Below are 27,987 nucleotides of genomic sequence, written 5' to 3'. Positions count from 1 at the left end.
TAGATTGGACCCCATCAAAATGCCATTTTTCTTTGCGAAATTGATGAAAATATTATGCTCAAAGATGACTTCACACATAAATGAGATTTTTTTTCGGAAAAAAAAAGAGAAATCGGCACAAATTATATAAGCAAATTGGGCACATACATCAGCAGAGTTTAGCAAGGAAATGAAAGGCGAAGAATCATGAAGCGAAGGGGTCGCTTCAAAGAAGAAGACTGTAAGACTACTATAGAGATAATAGCAAGACACCCAGATAAGAGACCTGAATGCAGCTATTCGTTGTCAGGCTTTGGTGCTGCGTCCTTGATATCTTCGTCTTCCTGTGTAAGTTATAAAAAAACAGAACTGGTGAATAAATTTTACTTGGAACATATTCATGATTTGCTTTAAAACTTAAAACAAGCTTACATGCATGTCTGAGGTCCACAAAGTAAGGTTGTCGCGGAGAAGCTGCATGATCAAGGTGCTATCTTTGTATGATTCCTCTCCTAGAGTGTCCAACTCCGCAATGGCCTCATCAAAAGCCTTAAAAGGATAACCAAATATTATATAACTAACAGACCAATATTCAGAATCATGAAAGCAAGCCCGATTTAGTTTATTTCAAGAACTTGTGATGGTGAGTTTTTCACTTGAATCCCCACTTCCAAGCAAAACAATACATTATAAAATTAGTGTAGCGAAATCCTTGTACAATTAACAACAATAGAGAAAGAGAGAGCATGTAAAGTTGGAATTCTTGATGATACCTGTTTGGCAAGGTTACAAGCTCGGTCAGGAGAATTGAGAATCTCGTAGTAGAAGACTGAGAAGTTAAGTGCTAGCCCAAGCCGGATTGGATGTGTTGGGGCAAGCTCGGTATTCGCAATCTCCTGTAAGACCATAAATTAGCACGATTCGTAGTTATAATCCATGTAATCCGGAAGCTTATTAAGTACTTGATAGTTTATTGTCTTTTCAGTAAATGTATAAACAGATTGAAGCAAATCTCAACATTTATTTATGTGCACACATTCAAAATAAAAGTGCTAGTTCGACTTAGGAGTATGGTATGGATCTAAATCTATAAACATAGTCCACAATAGTAACAATTCCATTTCGCTACAATTTCCAAATCAAGCATGAATTTAACATCAGATGCAGTTCTATTTAGCTAAAATTTCCAAATCGAACATCAATATAACTTATAATGATAGGGAAACTTAGCTACAATTTTCAAATCAAACATCAATATGAGTTATGATGACAGTTATAGTTAGCTGCAATTTCTAAATCAAGTGAGAATTTAACAAGTGATGCAGTTCCATTTCGCTACAATTACCAAATCAAGCATGAATTTAACAAGTGATGCAGTTCTATTTAGCTAAAATTTCCAAATCGAACATCAATTTAACTTATGGTGATAGGGCTATTTAGCAACAGTTTACGAATCGAGTGCGGAACTTCCTAAGAATCACGAAATCAACTGAACCTAATTCAATACAGTTAAAAAAAATTAAATGAATGAATCTGGAAAGCCTAACCTGAGCAGACTTGTAAGCGGAGAGAGTGTTCTCAGCGGCATCCTTGCGCTCGGATCCAGTCTTAAATTCGGCCAAGTAGCGATGATAATCGCCCTTCATCTTCAAGTAAAAGACCTTGGAGTCGCCGGTGGCGGCAGATCCGATGAGTTTGGTGTCGAGTAGGTTGAGTATGCCGTCGCAAATGGAGGAGAGCTCGGACTCGATCTTAGATCTGTAGGTTTTGATGGAGGAGACGTGCGTGTCGTTGCCGCGGCTCTCCTCCTTCTGCTCGATGGAGGAGATTATGCGCCAGGAGGCGCGGCGAGCGCCGATGACGTTTTTGTAGGCGACGGAGAGGAGGTTGCGCTCCTCGACGGAGAGCTCGTCGCCGTCGACGGCGCCGACGACCTTCTCCATGAACTCCACCATCTCCTCGTAGCGCTCGGCCTGCTCCGCCAGTTTGGCCATGTACACGTGCTCCTCGCGTGGGGACGCCATTTCGATCGGTTTCTCTACTGCTGGAAACGATTTTTTTGAGAGAGAGACTGCGATAGTATATGAATATGAACACGGTTTTGCGTTATTTATTGGTTTAATAGATTGGGCTAAATGGGCTTGGTTTTTTTTTTTGGACGTCCGCTATTGCGTCGTGGCCAAATAGGCTTCGTTTAATATGTTGGACTGCAAAATATACTTTGTTGACTTCTCAAATTTATCTCAAACTAAGCTAAAATATGGTAATACGAAATGTAGTCAATCCGTTCTACGCAGGGTCATTTTATTATTTTGGAAAGTTCCGACTTAATAGAGTCATTTTTATTTCTAAAAAAAAAAAATTATCTATTTATTTTATTCTCTTTTTATCTTTTTTATTTTATTTTCTATTGCTTTATTCGCACTCCACTTAACACAGTATTCTTAAACTCTGTGCCGATTGGAAACACTTTAATTAACAAGGAATGGAGGAAGTAAATCGGTAAGATATGGGCATACTCGAGGGATACATGCCTAAGAGCCGAAGCTAAGTAGGCCGATGGGGGAAGTAGACTCAAGGGAAAAGGTACCCATAGAGTCAATATTACAAACCATAAAACGCACATTAACAATACACGAATAAGATCAAACAATAGAACTACACATCGGTTGTAGTCTTCTCGGTGGGATCCACTCGACATACTCCGGTACTTCCTTCCTTCAATGTGTGCTTGTACTCGTTGCTACCGTCCACGTTACCCCAATGAAGGTAGGGGTAGGGCCTCGTTAAAACCTGCTAGAGTTAAAACCCAGTGGGCAAAAATCCCTAGGAGGAAAAAGAGTACCCCCGCGGTCGAGAGCAACGCTAGACTCCCAAGTGCTCGGTCACTTGCTCATGCGGATAAAGGGAGTATAAAACTGCATATGTTACCTTCTTCACCTCAAACACCAAGTCCTTGGGTTCAAATGCTGTTCCGTCGAATATAAAGGCATTCCTACCTTGCCACAACAGGCTGACCATAGCGATGGGGCTAGTCATCTTTCCTTGCAGATGATTGCCGCGCCGCTTCGTTCCTTGATCATCCACTTGATGGTGCTTGGTATAGTGGTGATGTTCCTCCGCATCCCCAGCCAAGATTTGATCTCCTTCCAAACTGCCCAAGTATTGTGGCATTTGAAGAAAAGGTGGTCCACAGACTCCGTGTGCGCCATGCACAAGGGGCAGCGTTGATCGATATTCTTGTAGCCCAGTCTGTCCCTCGTTGGAAGCCGTCCTTTAAGAGCATGCCAAGTAGTGAAGGAGTACTTTGGCGGGACAAACTCCTTCCACACGAATCTGTGCCACGGTCATCGTTCTCCTTTTGGCCTGAACTAGTCGTATGCCTCGACCGCTCCCTTGCTCCCGTACCATTGTCCCAGCAGCTTCTCCACCTCTCTTCTCGGCCGGTCGGTAAGCAATTCGTCAGGATTTCCAGCAGCCTCTTGAAAAGTGGTGATTCTCGCGACCTTGCCGTCCACTCCCATAGCGTCATGTTCTTGAGAAACTAACTATGGATCCATTTGATCCATAGGGAGTCCTTCTTGGTGTGAATGGTCCACAGGTTCCGAGCAAGGAGTGCCTTGTTCAACGCCCCGAGGTCCCGAAATCCAAGTCCCCCTTCATCCTTCGGTAGGCAGAGTTGCTTCCAAGACACCTGGGGGTATTTGGTACCCCAAAGGAACTCGCGGCATATGGAGATGATCCGGTCCCTTACATTAGCCGGCAGGGGAAAGACTTGTAGCCAGTAGCACTCGACTCCCTGCACAACAGAGCGCACAAGTTCAGTTTTACCGGCATAAGAAAGATTCTTACCTGTCCATTTCTTGGTGAGGAATGCGATCTTCTCAATCAGCGGCGAGTAGTGCATGTTGGGGTTGTTTATAATGTTGGGGTTGTGCAGCCGGAAAAATAAATAAATCAGAGTTTGATCTATTTAGCAGATTATTTAAATTAAAATTATTTGTGCAATTAATACATGAATCATGCCTATAACTTAAAATTAAATATGCTTATTGATTAATTGAAACTCTAATTAGCAGATTATTTAAATTAAAATTATTTGTGCAATTAATGCATAAATCATGCCTATAACTTAAAATTAAATATGCTTATTGATTAATTGAGACCCTAAACATGCACGAAGAGAATTGAACACCTTAATGATCAATTCTTTATAGAATTGAAGATGGCTTGTTCCTTCTCTACATAATGATTACTCAATACTAAACCACAAATCTTTTAACTATATCCCAAACTTGTATCTTGATTTTAAAGTGAGCTAAGTTTATCAAAATATATATCTCTTGAATAGAGAAGAGACAAAATTCCGAAAGAAAAAGGAACAAAATTTCGATCCCTACTGTATATGGGGGATGATATTTTCCCGACAGAATTTTAATCTCTTTCTCATCTATCAGTATAAGTTATGTAATGGGCCACACCTATTTGACTTTAAATAATTAAATTGAGTCCTAATTTAATCTAGGGAAAAATAAAATATTATAATTAGCCACTACTATAAAATAATATTGACTCTATCCAAGTCTGAAATTATAAGTAATCCAGACATTTTCTTTTATTTAATAATTTCTCACACTTAAGATATAAATATCCATTAATTTATTGAAGTATGTTATTGCTTAATTAATTAATATATTATTATTTGTTTGTTTTTAATAAAAAACACCCAGCATGGGCAGGAGGTTTAGACAGACCCCATCTTGTTTTGTTTATTATACATTTGAAAATGTAAAACAACCATTAAATAAGTGTGAAAAAATATTACTTCCGTCCCTAAAAATAGAAACTATTTCCATTTTAGTCCGTTCCTTAAAAATATAAAATTTTAAATTTTTTTATTTTAGAAATTGGAGCCCACAATCCACTAACACTATTTACACTACATTTTCTCTTCCTGTATCATACTTTATCCATTTTTCTATTCATCTCTCTTAATTTACCAATTCTTCTCTCTTACTCAAGTTCATATTGCACGCGTGTGCTTGGACAACTTGGAATTTCAGGCACGAATCATCATCTTCGTTTCTTCTAGCTCCATAGCTTAAGGGACGAAGACATTCTCTATTCTTGTTGTTAATTTCAATCAAAAGTATTGTTTAATCTTATGTTTGTTTACGCAAGCAATTTAATGTGTTAGTTTAGGGTTTTTTGAAATTAGATTAGGTATACCTTTATGTTGCACTCATCACCACTATGCACAGTAATACACCTTACCTTTGTCTTTTTTGTACTTGTTAAGTACTCCCTCCGTCCAAGGAAGATACCCCTTCCTTGGGCGGCACGAGATTTTATGCAACTTTATTTTGTATGTGTAAAAATCATGGATTAAATATGCCCGGTCAATGGATTTTGACCAAATAATAAAAGTGACGAGACATTTAATTTTGTAAAATTAAATGATATAGCGTCGATCTACATTTTACGTAGATAAATGTAGTATATTCACATTTTCAAATCCGATTTCCGGTGAGTGAGAAATGGTGGATTAAAGTTGGGCATAATTAGCTTTTAATTAAAGCTTGGAGTTGGAGCTTAGGGAATAATTAACTAGTGTTAATTATCCCACATAGGAGGAGTAACACATATTTTAATGTGTTTAAATTAAGTAACTTTATGTTACTTAATAATTATAGTGGACCAAGATGGGTGAAAGAGCCCACACGCGCGCGTCGCCCGCCCGCCCGAGCCCGTGCTCGTGCTCGCGGTCGCGGGCCTGATCTCGATCTCGGACTTGGACTTGGACTTGGACTTGGCAATTGCCCAAACTTAATCTTTTTATACCACCGCAGAGTCAGCAATCCAAGTGGCTTGACACGTCGTCAAGCGTGGCACAGTGAGAAAAGCACACGCTCCGCACGCGAAAGGCACACTCCTGCCACACGCTCGTAACCGTCGGCGGTTATGAATCTGCCATGATGAGCCTTCATGGCTTGGTTGACACATATTACACAAGCATAAGCTCTCTCCCTCTCTCTGCATTGTCTTTCTGTCGAAGCTCTGCCCTCTCCTCCATCCAGTTCTCCGGAGCTCTGTTGATTGCGGTGCTGCATCACCAGAGACGTAGCCGTTTTACCTTTGGGGATGACACGCCAAACCGAGAGCACTACCGGGGCGCGTCTTGCGGGAAGAGGCCTCCTCGACTCGGCTAAACTTATTCACGGTTACTGTTTCAATTTCAGTTGTAATTTTTAGTTCAGTTTCTCCTTTTGTATTCCTTCTTTGGGTTTGTATTACACCCGACTTTTATCTCTTGTAATCCCAGAAACCAACAATCGCAAGACGAGATATAACTTGCTTTTGAAGGAATTTGGACACTAAACTGAACCTAAAAACTTTCGAAACATTTAACACTTTTGCTGGAGATGTCGATTGAATCCAACACCGCTGCTACCACCACCACCGCACCATTTCCTCCACCATGGCGACCACTGAACCGGTCAACACTTCATCGATCCCCTCGATGATGCCACCCCCCGGCTTCCCAGCCGCCTCTTCAACTGTCCCATGGGTTTGGGACAACCCTTTCGGGGCGTCCACTGGTTCCACCTTTGGTGGTTCGGCTGGTTCCACTTTTAGTGGTTCCTTCGGATCCTTTAATGGATCGAGTGCTGGGGCCTTCGGGTCTCACACGAATGCTGGGGCCTTCGGGTCTCATGCGGGTGCTAGTCCCTTCGGGGCTGGTACGACCATGGCGGGCTCTATGCCCAACATGAATGGTGGGGGCTCTATGCCTAACCATGTTGTTGGCTCCTTCGGGGGCAATAGAATTGGTTCCTTCCATGGACCAAGTGCGACACCTTTGGCACCAAGAATGATGCCACCTGCCGAGAAACCACCAAAGTTTGGAGGATCTGACTTCAAGCGGTTGTACAAAAGATGTTGTTCTACTTGACAACATTGGGCGTCGCCAACTTCCTCACGGAAAACGAGCCGCCTGCGCCAAGCGACCAAGAGACTAGGCTCGAAGTCATGGCGGACTATGAAGCTTGGAGAAAAGGGGATTATCTATGTAAAAATTTTATTTTAAGTGCATTAGATGATAGCCTCTACAATGTATACTCCAATGTAACCACATCTAAACAAATGTGGGAAAACCTAGAAAAGAAGTATAGCCTAGATAATGCTGCAGGGACTGAACAAGTTGTAGCTTCCAAATTTATGGACTACAAGATGGTCGATTCTCGACCTATCATGGAGCAAGTCCAAGAGCTCCAAATGATCATCCACGCACTAGTGGCTGAAGGGATGACCTTGCCCGATAAATTCCTAAGGTGCACGATCATTGACAAGCTTCCTCCCAGTTGGAAGGACTTCAAGAGCTATCTCAAGCACAAGCGAAAGCAGATGACTCTTGAAGACTTGATCGTGAAGTTCCGCATTGAGGCTGATGTGCGCAAAAGCGACCAAAAGGCTAAGGGCTTTACCCCAAATGAAGCCAAAGCCAATCTGTTGGAGAGGGGCGGTCCCTCCAACAAACGCCCTCGCCCAAACCATCCAAATGACAAAGGGAAGGGAAAACAGCCTTCAAAGAAGTTTGAAGGGGACTGCTACAAATGTGGCAAACCAGACCACTTTGCAAAGGACTGCCGCAGCAAGAAAAAGAAGCCGGCTGCCCACGTCGTTCAGAAGGAGTTCAAGGACTGGGACGAGAACGACCTCATTGCTGTGATCACTGAAGAGGTTAACCTTGTTGATAACAAGGGTGGCTGGTACATTGACACCGGCACTACTGCTCATGTCTGCTCAGATAGGAGCAAGTTTGCCTCCTACACCGCGGTTGAAGGAAGGAAGATCAACATGGGGAATCAATCATCCTCCGAAGTCCTTGGCATAGGAAATGTGATCCTCATGATGACGTCTGGCGTCACAATAACGTTGAAGGATGTGCTGCATGTCCCGGACATCCGCAAGAACCTAGTGTCAGGGTCAATACTAGTTAATAAGGGGTTTAAACTTGTATTTGAGTCTGATAGGTTTGCTTTGTATAAGTTTGGAAAATCCCTCGGAAAAGGTTATGTAACCGATGGGCTTTTCAAGCTTAGTGTGGCAACTCGCAGTGTTGCAAAGCCATTGGCTAATAATAATAAAGCATCTACTTCCTCTTATTTGACCGAGTCTTCAAATTTATGGCATTGTAGATTGGGACATGTAAATTCAAAAGCTATTAAAAGATTAGTGAATTTAGATTTACTAAAGGCTAATGAAGTGGATACCCAAGATAAATGTGAAATTTGTCTTGAAGTAAAAATGACTAAGTTGCCGTTTCACTCAGTTGAACGAAACACAAAACCCCTTGAATTAATTCACAGGGATGTTTGTGATTTAAAGATGGTGCAAACTAGAGGTGGTAAAAAGTACTTTATCACTTTCATAGATGATTGCACAAGGTATTGCTACATTTATCTTTTAAGAAGTAAAGAAGAAGCAATAGAAGCGTTAAAAAAATTATAAGAACGAAGTTGAGAATCAACTTGGTTGTAAAATCAAAACGATTCGAAGCGATAGAGGAGGCGAATATGTAGCCCCGTTTGAGAAGTTATACAACGCAAGTGGTATAATTCATCAAACAACTGCTCCATATTCACCACAATCTAACGGTGTTGCAGAACGCAAAAATTGAACTCTAAAAGAGATGATGAATGCACTGCTTCTGACTTCAGGATTACCACATAACATGTCGGGGGAAGCTGTTTTGACAGCCAACTATATCTTGAATAAAATCTCTCTCAAAGGAAAAGATGTTACTCCTTATGAGTTGTGGAAGGGAAATAAGCCATCCTACAAATACCTCAAAGTGTGAGGGTGTTTGGCAAAGGTGATGGTTCCTCCGCCCAAAGAAGTTACAATCGGACCTAAAACGGTTGATTGCATCTTCATTGGATATGCACTTAACAGTAGTGCATATTGATTTGTTGTTCACAAGTCTAAAATATCGACTATCACAGTAGGAACAACAATTGAGTCGAGGAATGCTGTATTTCTCGAAAATACATTTCCTTGCAAAGACAAGGAAAAAGTCTCAACCAATTCTGAGACAAGAATTGAAGAAGCCACTAGTTCTAAATCAGCGAATGAGAAACCTGAATCGCGCAAGCGTGCAAGGCCCGATCCAAAGGATACAATACTAAGACGTGGTAATAGAGTCAGAACACCAAAAATATTTGGTCCTGACTACATTGCTTTTATGTTAGATGAAGAACCAACATCTATAAAAGTAGCCTTCGATGGTCCAGACGGGTTGCATTGGAAAGAAGCTGTTCAAAGCGAAATAGATTCAATTTTGCTAAACCACACTTGGGTGTTGGTAGATCTACCTGAAGGTGCGAAACCTCTAGGTTGCAAATGGGTGCTTAAAAGGAAATTTAAGGCCGATGGAATAGTGGATAAGTATAAAGCCCGATTAGTAGTAAAATGGTTTTAAACAAAAGGAAGGACATGACTTCTTCGATACCTATTCACCTGTAACAAGGATTACATCTATCCGAGTGCTTCTCGCTATTGCTGCATTGCACAATCTTGAGATTCATCAAATGGATGTAAAGACCGCGTTTCTAAATGGTGAACTAGAAGATGAAATATATATGGAACAACCCGAAGAGTTTGTAGTACCTGGATAAGAGAAAAAGGTATGCAAGCTCGTAAAGTCCTTATATGGATTAAAACAAGCGTCATTGCAATGGCACTTGAAGTTTGATAATGTGATGTTATCAAATGGGTTTAAAATCTACGAGTGCGACAAATGTGTCTACATCAAGAGCACTAATAACGGCCATGTTATAGTGTGTCTATACGTTGAGGATATGTTAATCTTGGGGAGCAACACTCAAGTAATTAACGATACAAAGGCCATGTTAAAGAGAAACTTTGACATGAAAGACATGGGTCTAGCCGATGTAATTCTTGGAATGAAAATTCTAAGAACGTCTGATGGAATCATCTTAACACAATCACATTATGTTGAGAAGATATTGAATAAATTCAAAGCCTATGATGGCGCGCCGGTTAAGACTCCAATTGAACTCGACGTTCACTTGAGCAAAAACAAAGGCGAGCCCGTTGCACAAGAAGAGTATGCACGGGTCATCGGGTGCATTATGTACTTGACTAATTGCACTCGACCTGACATTGCTTGTGACGTGAACAAGTTGAGTCGTTACACGAGCAATCCAAGCAAAGAGCATTGGAGAGCTCTTGTGAGGGTTTTGAGATATTTAAAACATACTCAAAATCATGGGCTACACTTCTCGAGATACCCCCCGGTACTTGAAGGGTACTGTGATGCGAACTGGATATCCGATAATAGAGACTCACTTTCAACAAGTGGATACGTCTTTACTATTGGGGGAGGTGCTGTATCGTGGAAATCCACAAAACAGACATGTATAGCCCGATCAACAATGGAATCAGAGTTCATTGCCTTAGATAAGACTGGTGAGGAAGCCGAGTAGCTTAAGAACTTCCTTGATGATATTCCATGTTGGTCTAAGCCAGTGCCACCAGTGTTGATCCACTGCGATATCCAAACGGCTATTGGAAGGGCAAACAACGGTTTCTATAACGGTAAGTCTCGACATATACGTCGACGACATAACACCGTGAGGCATTTGATCACAACAGGGGTGATTACAATTGACTATGTGAAGTCAATAGATAATCTAGCGGATTCGCTAACCAAAGGGTTAAACCGTGATCAAATGAATAAGTTGCTAGATGAAATGAGTTTGAAATCCACAAACTGAAGAATTATCATAGTGGTAACCCAACCATGATGACTGGAGATCCCAAGAACTTGGTTCAAAGGGACAACTAAGCTATGAGATTTCATGAGAAACACTCAACTATATTTATTCCCTAGAGAGCAATAGAGTGTTGGAGAACTTGCCTAGTGGTAAAGGCTAAGTCTATGACTTTTAATGGTTCTTAAGGATCTCAAAGATGGAGTTCTCAAAGAGACCAAGTATGACAAGGTACTAGATTAAGAATCACCTATGTGAGTGCGAAGTGTGGTCGCTTCATAAAACGCACTTATGAATCCAAAGTGATGTCCAAGACCGCAATGGACACAAAACGTGAGAACGGATGAGGTTGAGGTGTTTAAGCGTTAACACCATTGTCTCGGTGCACGTTGTGGAGGATTAGTTCAAAGCATCGTGCTACTAAGCCGCCTGTGTATCCGATGGTGTCGACTATGGAGGGTTCAAAGCCAACAACTACCTATCGTTATGCTTATATACCTCTCGAGGGTTGAGCTTGTGTCTGCATGCATATGCATTCGGCTATTTCCACTCATGTGGGGGATTGTAAAAATCATGGATTAAATATGTCCGGTCAATGGATTTTGACCAAATAATAAAAGTGACGAGACATTTAATTTTGTGAATTTAAATGATATAGCGTCGATCTACCTTTTACGTAGATAAATGTAGTATATTCACATTCTCAAATCCGATTTCCGGTGAGTGAGAAATGGTGGATTAAAGTTGGACATAATTAGCTTTTAATTAAAGCTTGGAGTTGGAGCTTAGGGAATAATTAACTAGTGTTAATTATCCCACATAGGAGGAGTAACACATATTTTAATGTGTTTAAATTAAGTGACTTTATGTTAGTTAATAATTATAGTGGACCAAGATGGGTGAAAGAGCCCACACGCGCGCACACGCGCGCGCCGCCGCCGCCGCCCGCCCCCGAGCCCGAGCCCGAGCCCGAGCCCGTGCCCGTGCCCGTGCCCGCCCGCTCGTAACCATCGGCGGTTACGAATCTGCCATGATGAGCCTTCATGGCTTGGTTGACCCTGCATGGTGGCTTGGCCTATAAATAGGTTAGCCATTCCACTGCATTAGACACATATTACACAAGCATAAGGTCTCTCCCTCTCTCTGCATTGTCTTTCTGTCGAAGCTCTGCCCTCTCCTCCATTCAGTTCGCCGGAGCTCTGTTGATTGCGGTGCTGCATCACCAGAGACGTAGCCGTTTTACCTTTGGGGACGACAAGTCAAACCGAGAGCACTACCGGGGCGTATCTCGTCTTGCGGGAAGAGGCCTCCTTGACTCGGCTAAACTTATTCACGGTTACTGTTTCAATTTCAGTTGTAATTTTTAGTTCAGTTTCTCCTTTTGTATTCCTTCTTTGGGATTGTATTACGCCCGGCTTTTATCTTTTGTAATCCCAGAAACCAACAGTATGTTAAGTGAAGAAAGTAAAGTAAGAGAGGGGGGATAAAGTAGAGATAAAGATGATTCCATTTTTAGTAACGAGTCATCTTGGTTGGGACAAACCAAAAAGGAAAGTGAGTCATCTTCAATGGGACGAATGGAGTATGACATTAGGGTTAAGTCTCTGCAACATGTAGTTTCCAATAGGGCAAACCATCATTCCCGAGGAAGTATACCATGCTTAGGATAGAGAATGTCTGGAAAAAAAATTGTTTCCATTCCATGCTTATTTACGTGTCAGTACAAATTACTTGATTACTTTCTCAAGTTGTGTACTTGTTTACTAGTCCTTTTACATAGCTTATCCGTGTTCTCTATGTAACCTATTTTAAGGTAGCTCACCCAAGTTCTCACTACTTAGTTGGATAGTTTATTTTATGCAAGTAGATTGTTCCCAACCCAAGTTAAAGCATGACTACATGACCAATCTTCTCTAATGTGTAACTCATTCTTGTTCATATCACCATTCCTCGTGGGATTGATATTCGCACTTCCATATACTAATTCATACTCCCTTAGCCCCATTTAAGATGTCCACTTTTTCTTTTTAGTTTGTCACACTCGAGATGTCCACTTTCTATATTTGGAAATAATCCCACTCTCCCCTCTCATCATTAAAATATTGAATTACATTTTTCTCTATATTTAGTCCAACCAACAACACCTCCTAAATTCCCGTGTCACTCAAGAATGTGGACATCTTGAGTGGAACGGAGGGAGTAGTATTTTGGGAAGCTCGGGAACTTATAAATATCTTTGTTGGGGAAGACGCGTGCACACGACGCACACAGTTCTTTGCACACCTTCACACTCTCCGCCCAAACTCAGCGGACTACTGACTTGGTTATGGACTCTCGTCGTCAAACACGGTGGACCTTTTACTTCGTCTCAGCGGACCGCTGGGAGGGATGGAGGCTCTTGCGTTTTGCCGCAACAAACTGTTGGACACCCATTGACCACTAACTTTGGGTCAGAAGACCGTTAATATGGTCTAATTCTTCCGAACTTCAATTTTGAACTTTTACTGTAATTTTCATTTTTTTAACCTCACAAATAGATTAGAAACCTGAATCATTGTGTTCATAACGTGAGAATCGACAGTAAAACTTGAATGTCACACCTCAACCCCTCCGACGTACACATTTATAATTTATAAATATTCTTTCTATCCCATTTAAAAAAAGAAACGTTTCTAAAATAGAAACAACATCATCTTTACTTTTTCCTTTCTCTTACTTTACTCTTTCTTCATTTTCTTACAAAACAACAAATACAATCATACAAAATATACAACAAATATCATAAACAATTTCATATCCATATGCATATGCCTCTTTGTCTGTTATTATAATTATGTGACGGATCAAGCTTGGTATTTGCCCGTGATTTTCATTGTATACGACCCGTAGGTCCCTTTTATTTATTTGACCTTTCCACGAAGGTCCCTCTTTGGTATTGACCTTTCCATGAAGGCTCCTCTTTGCTTTTTGTATTGACATTTCCACGAAGGTCCTTCTTTGCTCTTTTATTTGACCCGTAGGTCCATTATCATTGTATATGACCCGTAAGTCCATTGCCATTGTATATCAGATCCAAAGCAATACTGTCACATATCTTCTTTAATTACATGATACATGTACTTTCAACACGATATGTAAATCATATCAATTCTATCAATAATGACCCACTTTTTTTTGGGCCTAGAGTTTATAGGAACTTTTGAGCTATAGTTTTTTTTCTTAAATTAGAGTTAAGTTTTTTTTGGTTTACTTTATTACTTTTAAAAGGAAAAAAAATAAAAATAAATAAATAATGGGAAACCCACAAAATTGGCCTAAGTGTTTTATTTTGAGAAAGAATATAAATCTCTCTCTCAACACTCGTCCTGAATCACACTTTTACGCACACAAACACATAGTTATCTCTTATAGAACAACACCTCTCTCTCTTTCTACCTCTGTCCAACGCCAATTCACTCTCCGGCTCCGATCAACACTTGTATACTCATCTGTCTACAACCCCACATGACTAGAGTACCACTTTTCTCCCTTATTTCATCTTTACCTAGAAAAGTTTGAGGCTTAGGGCTTGAAGCACATCTAATTTGAGTTGTTGCAAAAATAAGGTAGGAGCTCAATCTTTTAGAAAATAAATTACTCAGAATTTATCATAGAATTGTTTTATTTTATTTCCCACTAGAGGATAGTTTTTGAATGACTTAAACATTTTAATATGGTCCAACATAATAGTCTAAAGATTGTATAATATTTATGACTATTTATTGATTGACCCGATTACGTGATCTACTAAGGTTATATAATTTATAGGGTCAATCGATTATCTATAAAGTATGAGGACTGTTGTGCAGATACTACTTTGGATAACTTTAATTTTGTTATGGGTGAAATTAAAGTTATAATAAAGTTAGGGACTTATTCTCTAAATACATGGTTATGGTCCCCAAGTGCAACCTATAAATAGGTTAACAGATTCCCATTCCTGTTAATCAGACGTATTTTCAAGACTTCACAGATTACAGAGAATCTGTGAGAGAGCGTTGTCACTTGGAAGACTAATTTCCATACTTCAGAATCATCAACATCATGAATCCAAATCCATGTACGCTTCCGCTTTAAGTTTATCAATCTTATTCAACATGTATGATTTGTGTGATGAATTATGTGAATCATTAATTTGATTCCAACAATTGGTATCAGAGCCAATACATGTTGGAACGAATTGATAATTCGTTGATTTATAATTCTATGTTGGATTCGGTTTATGAAAATTATGCGTTCAAATTGTTGAAGAATTTTCGAACGAAAATTATGAAGTTTTCTTTTGCAATTCATTCACAAGTTTTTCAACTAAATAGTTGATTGTTTATGTACGCACCGATATGTGTTTGGTTTATGGATTGAGAATTCATATTTCATTGCTGTGTGTTCGGTTAATCAATTCCTTTATTGATTTTTCTGTAATGAGATTACTAATTTTTTGAATGATTTGCGTGAAATTTGTTACGATTTGATTTTTTGAATATCTGGTCTCCAACTTCATTCCAGTTCCTTTGGAGAATTTCAAATCAAAATTTTATGTTGGTTTCTTCAAATTTCTGCACTCGTATGTTCGAGAAAAGGCTTGAAGCCCAGATTGAAAATTTGATAGTTTCAGTAATCTGTCAAATTTTTATTGAAATCAAAGTTTATTAATCTGTTTTCAATTAAATCTGACCACCGTCCATTTATTCCGGTGAACGGCGACGTCGCCAAGTCTCCGGCAACGTCGCAGCGGTTGACGGCGGTTGTGGTGGTGAAACAGTGCCTTACTTTGTGAAAAGACGCGACCACCGTTACAGAAAAACTGATTTCAGATTCTAGTTTTAATGTTTGGGCTCAATGCTATATTGTTTAAATAGCAACCAATTATTTCTTCTCTTGGGCCATAGTTTTATAAAATGTTTGGGCCACTTATAATCATTATTTTTTAAGGGCCGTGATTTAATTTTATTGGGCCACAAAAATTTGTTGCTATTTGATTTTAATTTATTAGTCGTTTGTTTGTATTTGTACAAACAATTACTTAAAACAATCGTATTTGAATGTTTTAGTCATGAAGTAGTAATTAATTGAATAATGACTTAAGATTTTATTGTCTATTATTCTAAATGAATTAATTAAAGCATTAACTCGCCAAAGTGGGCTCTGATGTGTAGATTAATTTTATTTGGAATGTAGAGGTTATTTGTATACTTGAAATACATGCGAATAGTTAATCGGCCCAAAGGAAGATTGTTATTTGGCCGTGTTTCTTGTGTACTTTGTGGTAATAATATGAGATTATCCTTAAGTCATTGTGGACACTAAGTCGGCACAAAGGAAGACTTATTGTTTGACAGGAAATGATTATCTATATTTGATTACTACATATTAAGAAGTCACTTGCGAGTTATTATTTTGTCCAAAGATGAAATTTTAATGTTGTGCCGACATCTTGAAATGGGAATTGTCATCATTTAATTTATTTACTTATTATTTACGTGAGCTAATTATTGTCCTACTTGTTATTTCTAAATTCCATTCCTGTACTAAAAGGCAATACCTATGCATCGTGGAGAAGCAAGGTATTGATTGGTTTGGGGATTGCAAATTTAGACTATGCACTTTGGACGGAGCAACTCGCCCCTCTTACCGATGAAAGCTCCGATGAGGATAAACGGAATTTTGAGAGGTGTGAACACTCCAATCGCATGAGTCTTATGATTATGCAACATGCCACCCTGAAAACTTTCGTGGTACTGTCCTGAAAGAAGCAACTGCTAAGGAATTCCTCGAGGCCATTGATATGAATTTCGCAAGCAATGAAAAGGCCGAAACGGCTTCATTGATGCATAAACTTGTGACTATGAGGTATAATGACCGAGGGGAAATTAGGGAGCACATTATGGAAATGTCAAACACTGCTTCAAAGCTTACGACACTAAATTTGACGATCAAATAGTGCATTTGGTTATGATATCTCTTCATCACCAATTTGATCACTTCAAAGTTAGTTATAATACTTTGAAGGATAAATGGTCATTGAATGAGTTGATTTCTCATTGTGTTCAAGAGGAAGAGAGGTTGAAGCAAAGTAAGACGGAAAGTGCTCACTTAGCAACAAGCTATAGGGCGAAACGAGGAAAGGACAAGGGAAAGAGGATTCTTTCCGAGTTCGCTAAGGGGAAGAGGATTCTTCCCGATTCCTCCAGAAATGTTGCGGGTCCATCTGCAAAACAGTTTAAGAAGGAAAGATCAGGTTCAGTTTGCTTCTTTTGCAAGAAAGATGGACACAAGAAGAATGATTGTGAAGAATATCACGCTTGGCGCGTGAAGAAGGGTACATTTTTCACTTATGTTTGTTCAGAAGTTAATTTAGCTTCTGTACCTGGACATACTTGGTGGTTAGATTCTGGTGCTACTACTCACATAAGTGTGTCCATGCAGGGTTGCCTCCAGTGCCGAAAGCCGATTGATGCTGAAAGATCCATCTATGTAGGTGATGGCAAACAAGTTGAAGTGGAGGCAATAGGCACATTTAGATTATTATTAAAAACTGGTTGTTATTTGGATTTAGAACAGACATTTGTTGTACCGTCATTTAGACGGAATTTAATTACTATTTCTGTATTGGACAAATTCGGTTACACTTGTTCATTTAGAAATGGTAAATTTAGTCTTTATCTAAATTCAACTTTGGTTGGCACCGGTTCTCTTTCTTATGGTGATAATCTTTATTTGCTTAATACTATTACTTCATTTAATGAAGCCCTGCATGTGAACTCACAAGGTACAAAGCGTAAATTAATGAGTGAGAATTCTGCTACAATTTGGCACAAACGTTTAGGTCATATCTCCAAACGGAGAATAGAAAGACTTGTATCAGATGGAATTCTTACCATTCCTAATATGGCAGACTTTCAAGTCTGTGTTGAGTGCATTAAGGGGAAACAAACAAACATTAGGAGATTTGAAGCCAATCGGACTACAGACGTCTTAGAACTTATCCATACAGATATCTGTGGACCGTTCCCTACTGCTTCTTGGAATGGTCAACGATATTTTATTACGTTCATAGACGATTATTCCAGATATGGTTATTTATATCTAATAAGTGAAAAATCTCAAGCACTGGATACGTTCAATAGTTACAAGGCCGAGGTTGAAAATCAACTTGGCAAAAGAATTAAGAACGTCAGATCTGACCGTGGTAGAGAATACTATGGTAGATATGACGGCTCAGGTGAACAACGTCCAGGACCTTTTGCCAGATTCCTAGAGGAATGTGGAATCGTTCCCCAGTACACAATGCCTGGTAGTCCTACCATGAATGGTGTTGCTGAAAGACGAAATAGAACCCTCAAGAATATGGTTAGAAGCATGATTAGTCATTCTACTTTGCCAGAATCCCTTTGGGGAGAGGCACTTAAGACCGCAACATACATCCTAAACCGTGTACCTACTAAAGCAACTGCCGTAACCCCTTATGAATTGTGGATGGGCAAAAAGCCCAGCTTAGGTCATTTACATGTTTGGGGTTGTCCAGCAGAAGCTCGGCCTTATAGGCCACACGAGCATAAATTGGACCCTAAAACGGTAAGTTGTTACTTTGTAGGTTATCCTGAGCGGTCAAGGGGTTTCAAGTTCTATGATCCCACAACTAAATCATTTTTTGAGACGAATAATGCAAGGTTCTTTGAGGAAGTTGAGTTTGGGGGGGGAAGATGGTATGAAGAATGTTGTTTTTGAAGAGGAAGTAATTTCACTTCCCTTCACTTTCTTTTGTAGTTTCAGCAAGGAAAAAAGAGACCGAGGGATTTTGGCACGATAGCACATCCGACTCTTTTTGAACTAAAACTCCAGTGGCATATACTTACACTTTTTGAAGGGGAAATATCTTTTGTTGTATAGCGTAACAACACTAGTCATCGTGCGTGTATGGAGTCGTAGCTGGTGACTAACGTTGTTTCATTTTTTTTATAAAAAACATCGATACTTTACTTTAGGGGGTAAAAGTTCGAGAGTTGTTTTCTTTGTTGTTCCTAAGTTTTTTTTCTACAATATTTCGTTTGTGTGTTTTAAAGTACTAATGATTATGTTAAAGTAAGTTTGTTTTTTTTTTCTCTCTTGTGAAGTGTTTTAATTAGGCAAATAAAAAAATTTAAATACTAATTGGAGGATTGACAATGGTCTTAACCGTATCTTCTGAGCCGGGTTTGAGCGTTACAACATGCATATTATATTTTATCAAATAATTCTAATACAATATATAAATATATCTCTTACATAAATCATATATTCATATCATATTCCATCATATAAACCAAATATTCACTTCAATTTAACACATAGAAATCAACCACATAGCACTTGTAAAATTAAAAATATAATTTATACCAACCTGATTATGACAAGAATCTAACCGAACATCTTTTTCCGTCTCTTAATTTATAACCATCGGTCCTAATTACATAAGCTCCAGCTACGCACTTTTTTTTATCCTCCATTCTACCCAGACGTCCCCAAACCGAACCGAACCGGCCCGGAACCGTCACCGGCGATTCCGAACCGGAACCGTCGGCGACAGTTCGAACCGTGACCGGAACCGCCGGTACCCTCGGGCCGGTTCAGGTTCCAATTATTTGGAAACCGTAACCGCCGGTTTCGTCAGAACCGCTGGTTCCGAGGTTCCGACAGCTTTTCAGGCCAATTTCCGACCTACACACTAGCCTTTTCAGAAACCGTCAGCCGAACCGTCGGTTTTCGTCAAAAACCGTTGACGAAACCGGCGGTTCCGTCCAAAAAACCGCCGGTTCAGCCGGTTTTTCAAAAATCTGAATTTTTGATTTTTTTTTATTTAATTTAATCACATCTTTCCCCCATAAATACCCCCTTCCTCTATCATTTCTACTCACCCCATTCTTGTGTTAACAAGTCTTTCTCTTCTCAATCTCAATTTCTCTATTCTCTATCCTTATTCTCTCTAATTGCTCAAGTTGTTTACGTTATTTGCGCTCATAATTTACTCACATTGTTTACGTTATCATATTCACACAATCACACTACTCTCTATTCTCCACTTTCAATTTCCATCAATATCATGTCTTCATCTCGCCGTGGTGGTGATCGGGGCAAGGGTATTTGCTCAAGATCTTAGTGATACTCGTCGTCGACGTGCCCCTACTAGAGCACAAGTTACGGAGGAGGTGGGAAGGCGAGCCGCTCTTCGAGCGCAAGTAAGTTCTAATATGTTTTTATTTTTTTAAATTCATTTTTATTAAATTCATAATTTCATTTTTTAACATCTATGTGTCTATGTGTTTTATTTTTGTTAGTATTTTTACTTAATTGTATAATTTTCGTAGGAGGAAGAAGATCGAAATGCGGCCTTGTTACTTGCCCTCGCCGACCAAGAAGGGGGGCATTCACATTCGGCTTGGCATTTCGAATATGATGTGAATCTATCATCGGATTCGGACGAAGGCGATGATGGATCGCATTCGCATCAATTCCCTCCTTCTAGCGCCGACCAAGTTGGCGAAAATGATGAGGAGGCCGATGCTCCTTCTCCTTTAGGACGACAAAAGAAGAAGATGCCTCCAAAGTTGAAATTCGATATATTCACCAAACATTACAAGAAGGTCTCGGTGGTAATTTCAAATCCTAATGATCCGACCACTACCATAGAGACAAATGAGTTCAAAGCATATTGTAACTATTGCAAGAAAGTCTATCCATTTGGAACCGGTGGGGGATATGGTACTCTCCATCGCCATTTGAAGGTAAAACATCCCGTGGAATATGGGCATACTAAGTCCCAAAGCCAAATAAACTTCCCTACCGCCTGCTCATCGTCTCAAACAGGTACGCCCCTATTTAAATATGATCCCAAAAATGTTACTGATGCTATGGTAAGATGGGTGGCAATGAAGCATTTGCCGTTTAATATTTTTAATGACAAAAAATATGAAGTTACTATGCAAACCGCATTTAATGTTGCTACAAAAAGAATTCCCCCATCAACTGCTCAAAGATCTAACAACCGGTAGTTTTTTGATAAAAAAAGAGAAGTAGGAAAATTTTTATCTAACTTGGGACACAAAGTTAATATTTGCTCTGATGTGTGGACGGATTCTTTCCAAAGAAATTCTTACATGGGAATTTCATGTCATTTTATAGATAATAGTTGGACTTTAAATAAATGTTTAATTGGTTTTAGACAATTTCCTTCACTACACACCGCACAAGCAATTGCATCTTTAATTATTCAAGTTTTGAATGATTATGATTTATGCAACAAAATATTTTCGGTTGATTTTGAAACGCAATCGCTAACACTGCAAGTATACCCGAATTAATTGCGGCTTGCTCCCCGGTGATAAGTGATAAGTATTTTCACCAAAGATGTATATGTCATATTTTAAATTTATGTGTGCAAGATGTTTTGTCTTTATGGCAAAGTCATATTCAACCTATTACAACAGCTGTATCCTTGATCCACTGGAAGCCTCATATTGGCAAGGCGTGGAAGAAGTATTGTCATTCGAAGAAAATAAGGTACACAACTTTTACTTTAGATGGAACTCTACATATGATATGTTGCATTCTACATTAGATCATATAAAATATTTGGTTGATTTTTATAGAACTTTCCCTGTAGATGATTTATATCTTACCTCTTCTTATTGGGATCAAAGCATGAGTTTATTTAAATTATTCAAAGGTTTTAGAAATGCCACCGTTGAGTTATCGGGTGTGTATTATTGCACATCCGTTCGTGTTTTAGAACATTTCATGTATATATCACTTGGTTTTAAAACTGCAATGAAAAATTCCGTAAATAATCCTGAATTAATGTGTGTTTTATATTATATAATTGAAAAATGGCTTAAGTATATCAATGAGATCCCAACGGTTTTTTTGCTTGCAAAAGTTTTGGATCCAAAATGGAGACTAGTTGGTACTTTAAAAATTTTAGAATTTTATTGCAACAATTTGGCTTCTATTGATCTTGAACCACTCCGAGCTTTGCAATCGAATGACGAGGACGACAACAACAACATAAACCTAGCCCAAACATTCCAAATAAACCTCCCCCACCTCTGAACCCTGCAAAGAAGTTTTGAGTTCGACTTGTGGGCTCTCTTTCACGATTACGAAGCCAAGTACAATAGTACCCACCAAGTGAGACCTAGACCCCCCGTCAAGCACATAACTTTGGCTTCTTCCAAGTTGATGACCCCGACGCCCAATCTCAATTGGCGGACCTATACGGCTACAGCAGCGGAGAAGGACGGCAAATTCGGCAAGTGAGTTAGATTTATATTTTGACTCACACTTTTCTTTCAATGATGAAGAAGGAGGTCCCGTTCCCCAACAAATCGACATCCTAGATTGGTGGGGATCACACGAGAAAGATTTTCCCATCCTTGCATCAATGACCAAGGAGATCTTTTCGGTTCCGGCTTCCACTGTCGCCGTCGAGTCCGCCTTTAGTGTTGGAGGCAACGTCTTGGACGACAGAAGAAGTAGACTCATGGGGAAAAACATGGAAGCCACCATGTTACTTGATGATTGGTGCTCCGCCGAAATTAGAGACGAAGAACCGGATTGAGACAATCAAGTAGTATAACCCGACCAAGACCATTTCCCCGATGAAGAGTAGGCCAATTCCTCCGATCAAGCCAAATAGGTAAGCAAGGTAAGAGAACTACGTGGACTTTGATTCCAAAATGCAATTGAGCATTGAGGATACGTAGGCATCTTAACTTAAAATTTTAAATTTAAGTTGAGATCAAGTCTTTTTCCTTTATTTCTTTTTTCTCCCATTTATTTCGAATATGTAATTTGTAAATTGTAATCAAGACTTTAAGTCTTTTGTAATTTATAATTTTAAAGTTGTAATTTGTAAATTTTAAGTTGTAATTTGTAATTTTAAAGTTGTAATTTGTAATATAGTTGAAATTTGTATCAATAAAATTGTATTTGTACCTCGCATTATTCTAATTTTATTTATGCAAGTATATTTACATTTTTTACTTGAATTACAATTTTAACAAAAAAAACATGAACCGTCAAACCGGCCCGGAACCGGCCAGGAACCGTCGGTTCCGGACCTTGACGTGAACCACCGGTTCACGATTCAGGAATCGGAACCGTCCAAGCTACGACGGGCCGGTTCAGGTTCACGGTTCGGAGACGCCGATTCCCGAACCGTGGTGACATCTAATTCTACCCACTTCGTCGTCTTTTTTTTCCTTCATTATACTCTCTCGAATATGGAGGTGTCCTCCATTAGCTTACTCAGAGGCTCTAATTAGTACACATAATCAAAAAGACATGCATTGTCTCTTTAACTGCCACGTATCATCGCATTTCATACACAAATATATTTATTAAAATATTATGACGGCTAAAGTCGGATTAATATGAAACATTTTCTAAGTTAGGCATCCCCCATATGTACAAATAGTCCATAATACCTATATAATATTATAGAAGATCACTACTGATGTGCTCCTTTAAGAGGTGATGAAAAGGAGGAGGTTGTCTCGTCCGGAGGAGCAAGATCAGCTGGAACAGGAACAGAGGCAATTAATTTTTCGGTAACACATTGATGACGATTGATGTGCTCGTTTCAGAGGTGACGCCCTCCACTGTTCCCACAATTAGAGGAGAGAGAGTGGAAGGTTCCAAATTTTGGGTCTTGTTGGACGTTTGGATGTGTGATGTTGGGTTGGGGGGCATATTTGTTTATTCTATTTCTATTGCGTCCATCTTCTGATTATTCGTGCTCCAGTTTTACCGAACTTCGACTTCGGAATCACTGTACCCAAAACACTGATCGCCCACCATTGCCTCATTACTGTACTCCATTTGCTGATCAATATTGTCCATTCCCTGATTGGCCACCATTCCCTGATAAATGTACTCCATATCGATTTACTCCATTTGCTGATTGGTCACCATTGGCTGATCGATATAGTTCATTGGTTGATGGATGCAGTTCATTCGTTGAATGGCCACTATTTATTGATCAATGTAGTTCATTTGCTGATTGGCCACCATTGGCATTGCACATATGCTTGTGTCGTTTGGCATTGCATTACACATATGATGTTTGTGTCGTTCTGGTGGTTGTTGTGGTTGTGGTTGTGGTTTATGACGACGTTCTGGTGTGACTCTGGGAGGCTCATTCCATTGTACAAAGATTTGAGCTCATCTTCTTTCTTTTTGCTTGCAATTTCTAAGTATATTTTGTATATTTTTCACAAAACACGTAAAAATATCTAATTGAACAAATAATGCAATTGCATAACATATTTTGCATTATTAACATTTAAAATGAGTCAAATTTAGGTTTAAAAGAATGCAAAATTCGTGTTTATCACTATACTGTACCTAATGTTAGCTTTCCAATGTAAGGAAACTTGCGGACTGACACTACAACCTTTCACGCTAGGGAGTCGAGATCTATCTTGGTTGTGAAATATTGTTTTACTTCTGCAAGGAATTAACTATGTCACCTACTGTGATTATTTGTACCACAACCAGTCTACAGTGCAGAAGATATTAAAACGCTTGACCTATTAATGAGATAAAATTATTTGTTCTCTTCTTGGGTAAAAGTGGATGTAGAGTTTATTGTATACAAGCGGCTCTAACCGTGCAAACTGCAAACAACTCAAAACATGTTTTTCAGTATATTGACCTTAACATCACCATGCTAGTGTGTGTGCGCGCGCGCGCATAACACTAAGGTAGTCCTGTCGATTTGGTGTGGGGCATTAGTCGGTGCTACGCCTTTCAAAAGCCATCATCGTACCATGTGTGTCACAACTCCATGGCCACCGATTTTTGGTTCGGGTGAGGCGATGTTGAGTTCAAGTTTGTTTTGGAATTCTGCAATGTTGTTTGTTTGGTTCGGGTGAGGCAATGATGATTTCAAATTTGAGTCTCTTTTGTTAAGATATTTTTGCCTATATTCTTTTGAGTACGTAGTGCAGTTTGCATGCCGATTTGTTGTAGCTTCCATTTTTATTTGAGTTGTGGTTTGTATTAGGTTTGAATTTGCTTGGGGTTTATGCACTACAGTTCTATTTGGGCAGAAATTGGTTTGCACCAATCCGGTTAAAGTTGTGATCATTTTAGAACTCAGTCTCTTTTTTATATAGATTTTTTTCTCAATTTATTTGACCATGTGGTTTGAATCTCGTTAAAGTTGGAATAGAATTTGACGTGATATCAACTGTGTTTCATACAAATTCCTAGATCTGATAATTTAGCACAATGATCAAGTTGTCACTAGATACCAAAGAAAGCTATCCAGATAACTAGTTACAAAAGAATCCACCACCCAACCAAAAGAAAGAAAAAGTTCAGTAAATAGTTTATCGATACCTTCTTTTGAGTTTTTGGGTGTCAGTATCAACTATAGTAGTATCTTTTTTACTTTTTTTTCTTAATTAAAAAAATAAAATTGGTAATACTTGGAAGAGGCAATATCTACATACGTAACGTGCTTGTCTCTCCTTACATGAAATCTTATATTCCAAATGAAGAAAAGTGTACTACATGATTGTTTTAATGCATCGAGATTTTGTAACATATGTATATTTATAAACTTATTTGCACTTAATTATACTTCTTCCTTCTTTTAAAATAGGGCAACACGAGATTTAATTAATGCGAAATTCTAAAATATAAGAGAAAAAAAAACAATTGAAGTTAAATATTAATACTCACCTTAGTAAAAATGTTTTTGAAAAAAGAAAATAGATTAATTTAATGGGACGAACTAAAATGACTAAAGGTAACTTTTTTTAAAGACGGGTAAAGTATTATGTTTGAATATCGATGTGTCGTATATATCATGTCGATATTACTGTCTTATGTCATACATATTTTAATACAATCATACATAATTTCTCTCCACTTCTGTCTTTAAAAATATCTCATATTCAATTGCCTTGTCCATTCATTCAAGTGTGATCAAATCACTAGTTTTACTTTAATACCTCATTATTTTATTCAACTAGACTTTAGATGAGAGATGAGTAACAACTCTGGAGAATGCGCTCTAACTCAGGGCATCGGCAATGCGCCGATGGATTTGGGGCCGCGCCACTCCAAAGATATGGGAAGAGGTGTAGTACGGCCCCTGTGGAGAAGGGTGCGGCATGAATAGGGGTATGTGTTGCACCTACGCGCAAGACTGAAAGGGAGTATTTAATTATTTTTAAATTTAAAATTTAATATTCACTTTAGTAACTCTATTAATGAAATTTATTATTTTTGATATTTATGATTTTCAAACTCTTTAAATAACAACATATTTTACTTTATAATTTTTATGATATTTATTGGAGTAATTTAGTTCTTTACCATATAGTACTACTATTATTTAATTTGGTAAAGTCAGTAGTACTTAAAAATAAAAATTAATATTAAAATTGTTTAAGTAAAGGTATAAGTTATTGATGCTTAGGTGTCATTCTGTTCCTTTGCATCAAGATACAATACATGACAAGTAAATTTTGAATCATGGCTGAAGTAGCTAAGAAATGAGCGTGTGCACTTTGATATATATATATATATATATATATATATATATATATATATATATATATATATATATATATATATATATATATATATATATATATATATATATATATATATATATATATATATCTCAATCCAATAGGTCCAGAGAATTCACTAGATCACAGGGTCTAGGAGATCATGAATTTGTCAGAAATCGGTCGTCGGACACACTTTTCTTGCTTCAAAACCTCAACCCACTACACTATTGGCTAGTATAGAGAAACAAAGGATCGATCCCACGATGACGGATGTGTTAGCAAGAATTTAGAGGGTTTGGGAGGGTTGCCTGTTGCCACACAACAAGTGGGTCGAGAATTTTAAAGGGGGGCAGGCACTGACAGAGGAGACAGAGATCAGGGAGTCAGCGGCAGCCTTCTTTCAGCAGCTTCTGACATCGGACGTTGGGGACCTTGCAGAGCCAGACTTATCTCTCATCCATACACTTCCAGATTCAGTTGACCAGGAGGCCCTGTGTGCGCCACCGCAGGAGAAGGAGGTTAGGGATGCAGTTTTTGAGATCAGTGGTGATAGTGTGTCCGGGCTGGATGGGTTCACTTCTTTGTTTTTTCAGCACTGCTGGGACACTTTGGGGAGGGATGTGATTGCAGCTGTGGCAGACTTTTTCAGTGGGGCGTTTATGCCCCGAAGCTTCACGGCTACCATGATCGTCCTCATTGCTTCAAGACTTTCACCTTTACTCCCCCTTGTCATTGCACCGAATCAGAGGGGGTTCATCAAGGGCCGCCTGCTTAGTGACAATGCTCTTCTGGCCCAAGAGTTGATACATGACCTGGGGAAGGAGCTTTCGAGTAGATGGAGATCGCCCAATCTGGCACTCAAGCTGGATATGGCAAAGGCGTATGATAGAGTCCAGTGGCCGTTTTTGCTCAAGGTCTTAGAAACGATGGGATTCTCAACAACCTGGGTGAGTATTATTAGTAGATGCATCTCGTCTTGCTGGTTCTCAGTCTTTGTGAACGGGGGTCCGGCGGGTTTCTTTCAGTCCTCAAGAGGGCTAAGACAAGGGGATCCCTTATCTCCCTCCCTCTTTGTGTTAGCGGCAGATTACCTTTCAAGATGTCTGGATAGGCTGATCAAGGGGGATATAGAGATGATATACAGATGCCGAAAAAAGGCCCCCATTATCACTCATCTCTCCTACTTGCCGAAGAGGGAGATTTTTTGGCTTATCTGGAACCAAGGGTTGACCCCTACCATCTTGGTGTTCATTTGGAAGTTGTTATTTGATAGGTTGCCGGTGGATGAGGAGTTGCAGAGGAGGGGGATTGAGTTAGCGTCTGGATGTCAGTGTTGTCGGTCTCCTTCAGTCGAGTCTCTTAGTCATGTCTTTTTCTTGAGTCAGTCGGCTTTTTCTGCATGGGAGTATTTCGATGCCTGGTTTCCTTCCTCGCACACACCGATTCACACGAGCACTGATATTGCACTTAGACTAGGTCGCTGGCGGAGGTCCTCTTTCCAAAGGGCTCCTGCCTTACATATTAGTTTTCTTGTTCCCTGTTTGATTGCTTGGTTTCTTTGGACGGAGAGGAACGGCTGCAAGCATGGCGGTCGTCCTTTTTGTCACTCT

General features: G+C 39.2%; 1 protein-coding gene and 1 long non-coding RNA gene across 2 annotated transcripts; one reads left to right on the top strand and one right to left on the bottom strand.

The window, feature by feature from the left end:
• Positions 1 to 69: 69 nt before the first annotated feature.
• LOC121772676 (14-3-3-like protein 16R) lies at positions 70 to 2,068 on the bottom strand. The gene is made up of 4 exons (XM_042169868.1): positions 1,527 to 2,068; positions 753 to 875; positions 412 to 528; positions 70 to 323 (listed from the first exon to the last, which is right to left on the bottom strand). The coding sequence occupies exons 1-4, from the start codon at positions 2,001 to 2,003 to the stop codon at positions 276 to 278; spliced, it is 765 nt and encodes a 254-aa protein (XP_042025802.1). The 5' UTR covers positions 2,004 to 2,068; the 3' UTR covers positions 70 to 275.
• Positions 2,069 to 14,169: 12,101 nt separating this feature from the next.
• Positions 14,170 to 16,416, top strand: LOC121771411. The gene is made up of 3 exons (XR_006044031.1): positions 14,170 to 14,380; positions 14,766 to 14,874; positions 16,350 to 16,416. It is a non-coding gene; the product is annotated as an uncharacterized LOC121771411 (long non-coding RNA).
• The last annotated feature ends 11,571 nt before the right edge of the window (positions 16,417 to 27,987 follow it).

The sequence above is a fragment of the Salvia splendens genome, chromosome 16 (genome assembly GCF_004379255.2).
Source record: "Salvia splendens isolate huo1 chromosome 16, SspV2, whole genome shotgun sequence".
NCBI classification, from domain to species: domain Eukaryota; kingdom Viridiplantae; phylum Streptophyta; class Magnoliopsida; order Lamiales; family Lamiaceae; genus Salvia; species Salvia splendens.
Note: the sequence above shows the minus strand (reverse complement) of the source record. Positions and strands in the feature narration are given on the sequence as shown.

Coding starts and splice junctions, on each gene's coding strand:
- LOC121772676 (XM_042169868.1), bottom strand. CDS start 2,003: ATGGCGTCCCCACGCGAGGAGCACGTGTACATGGCCAAACTGGCGGAG. Junction 876..1,526: donor CCGCTTACAAGTCTGCTCAG/GTTAGGCTTTCC, acceptor ATGGTCTTACAG/GAGATTGCGAATACCGAGCT. Junction 324..411: donor TGTGGACCTCAGACATGCAT/GTAAGCTTGTTT, acceptor TAACTTACACAG/GAAGACGAAGATATCAAGGA.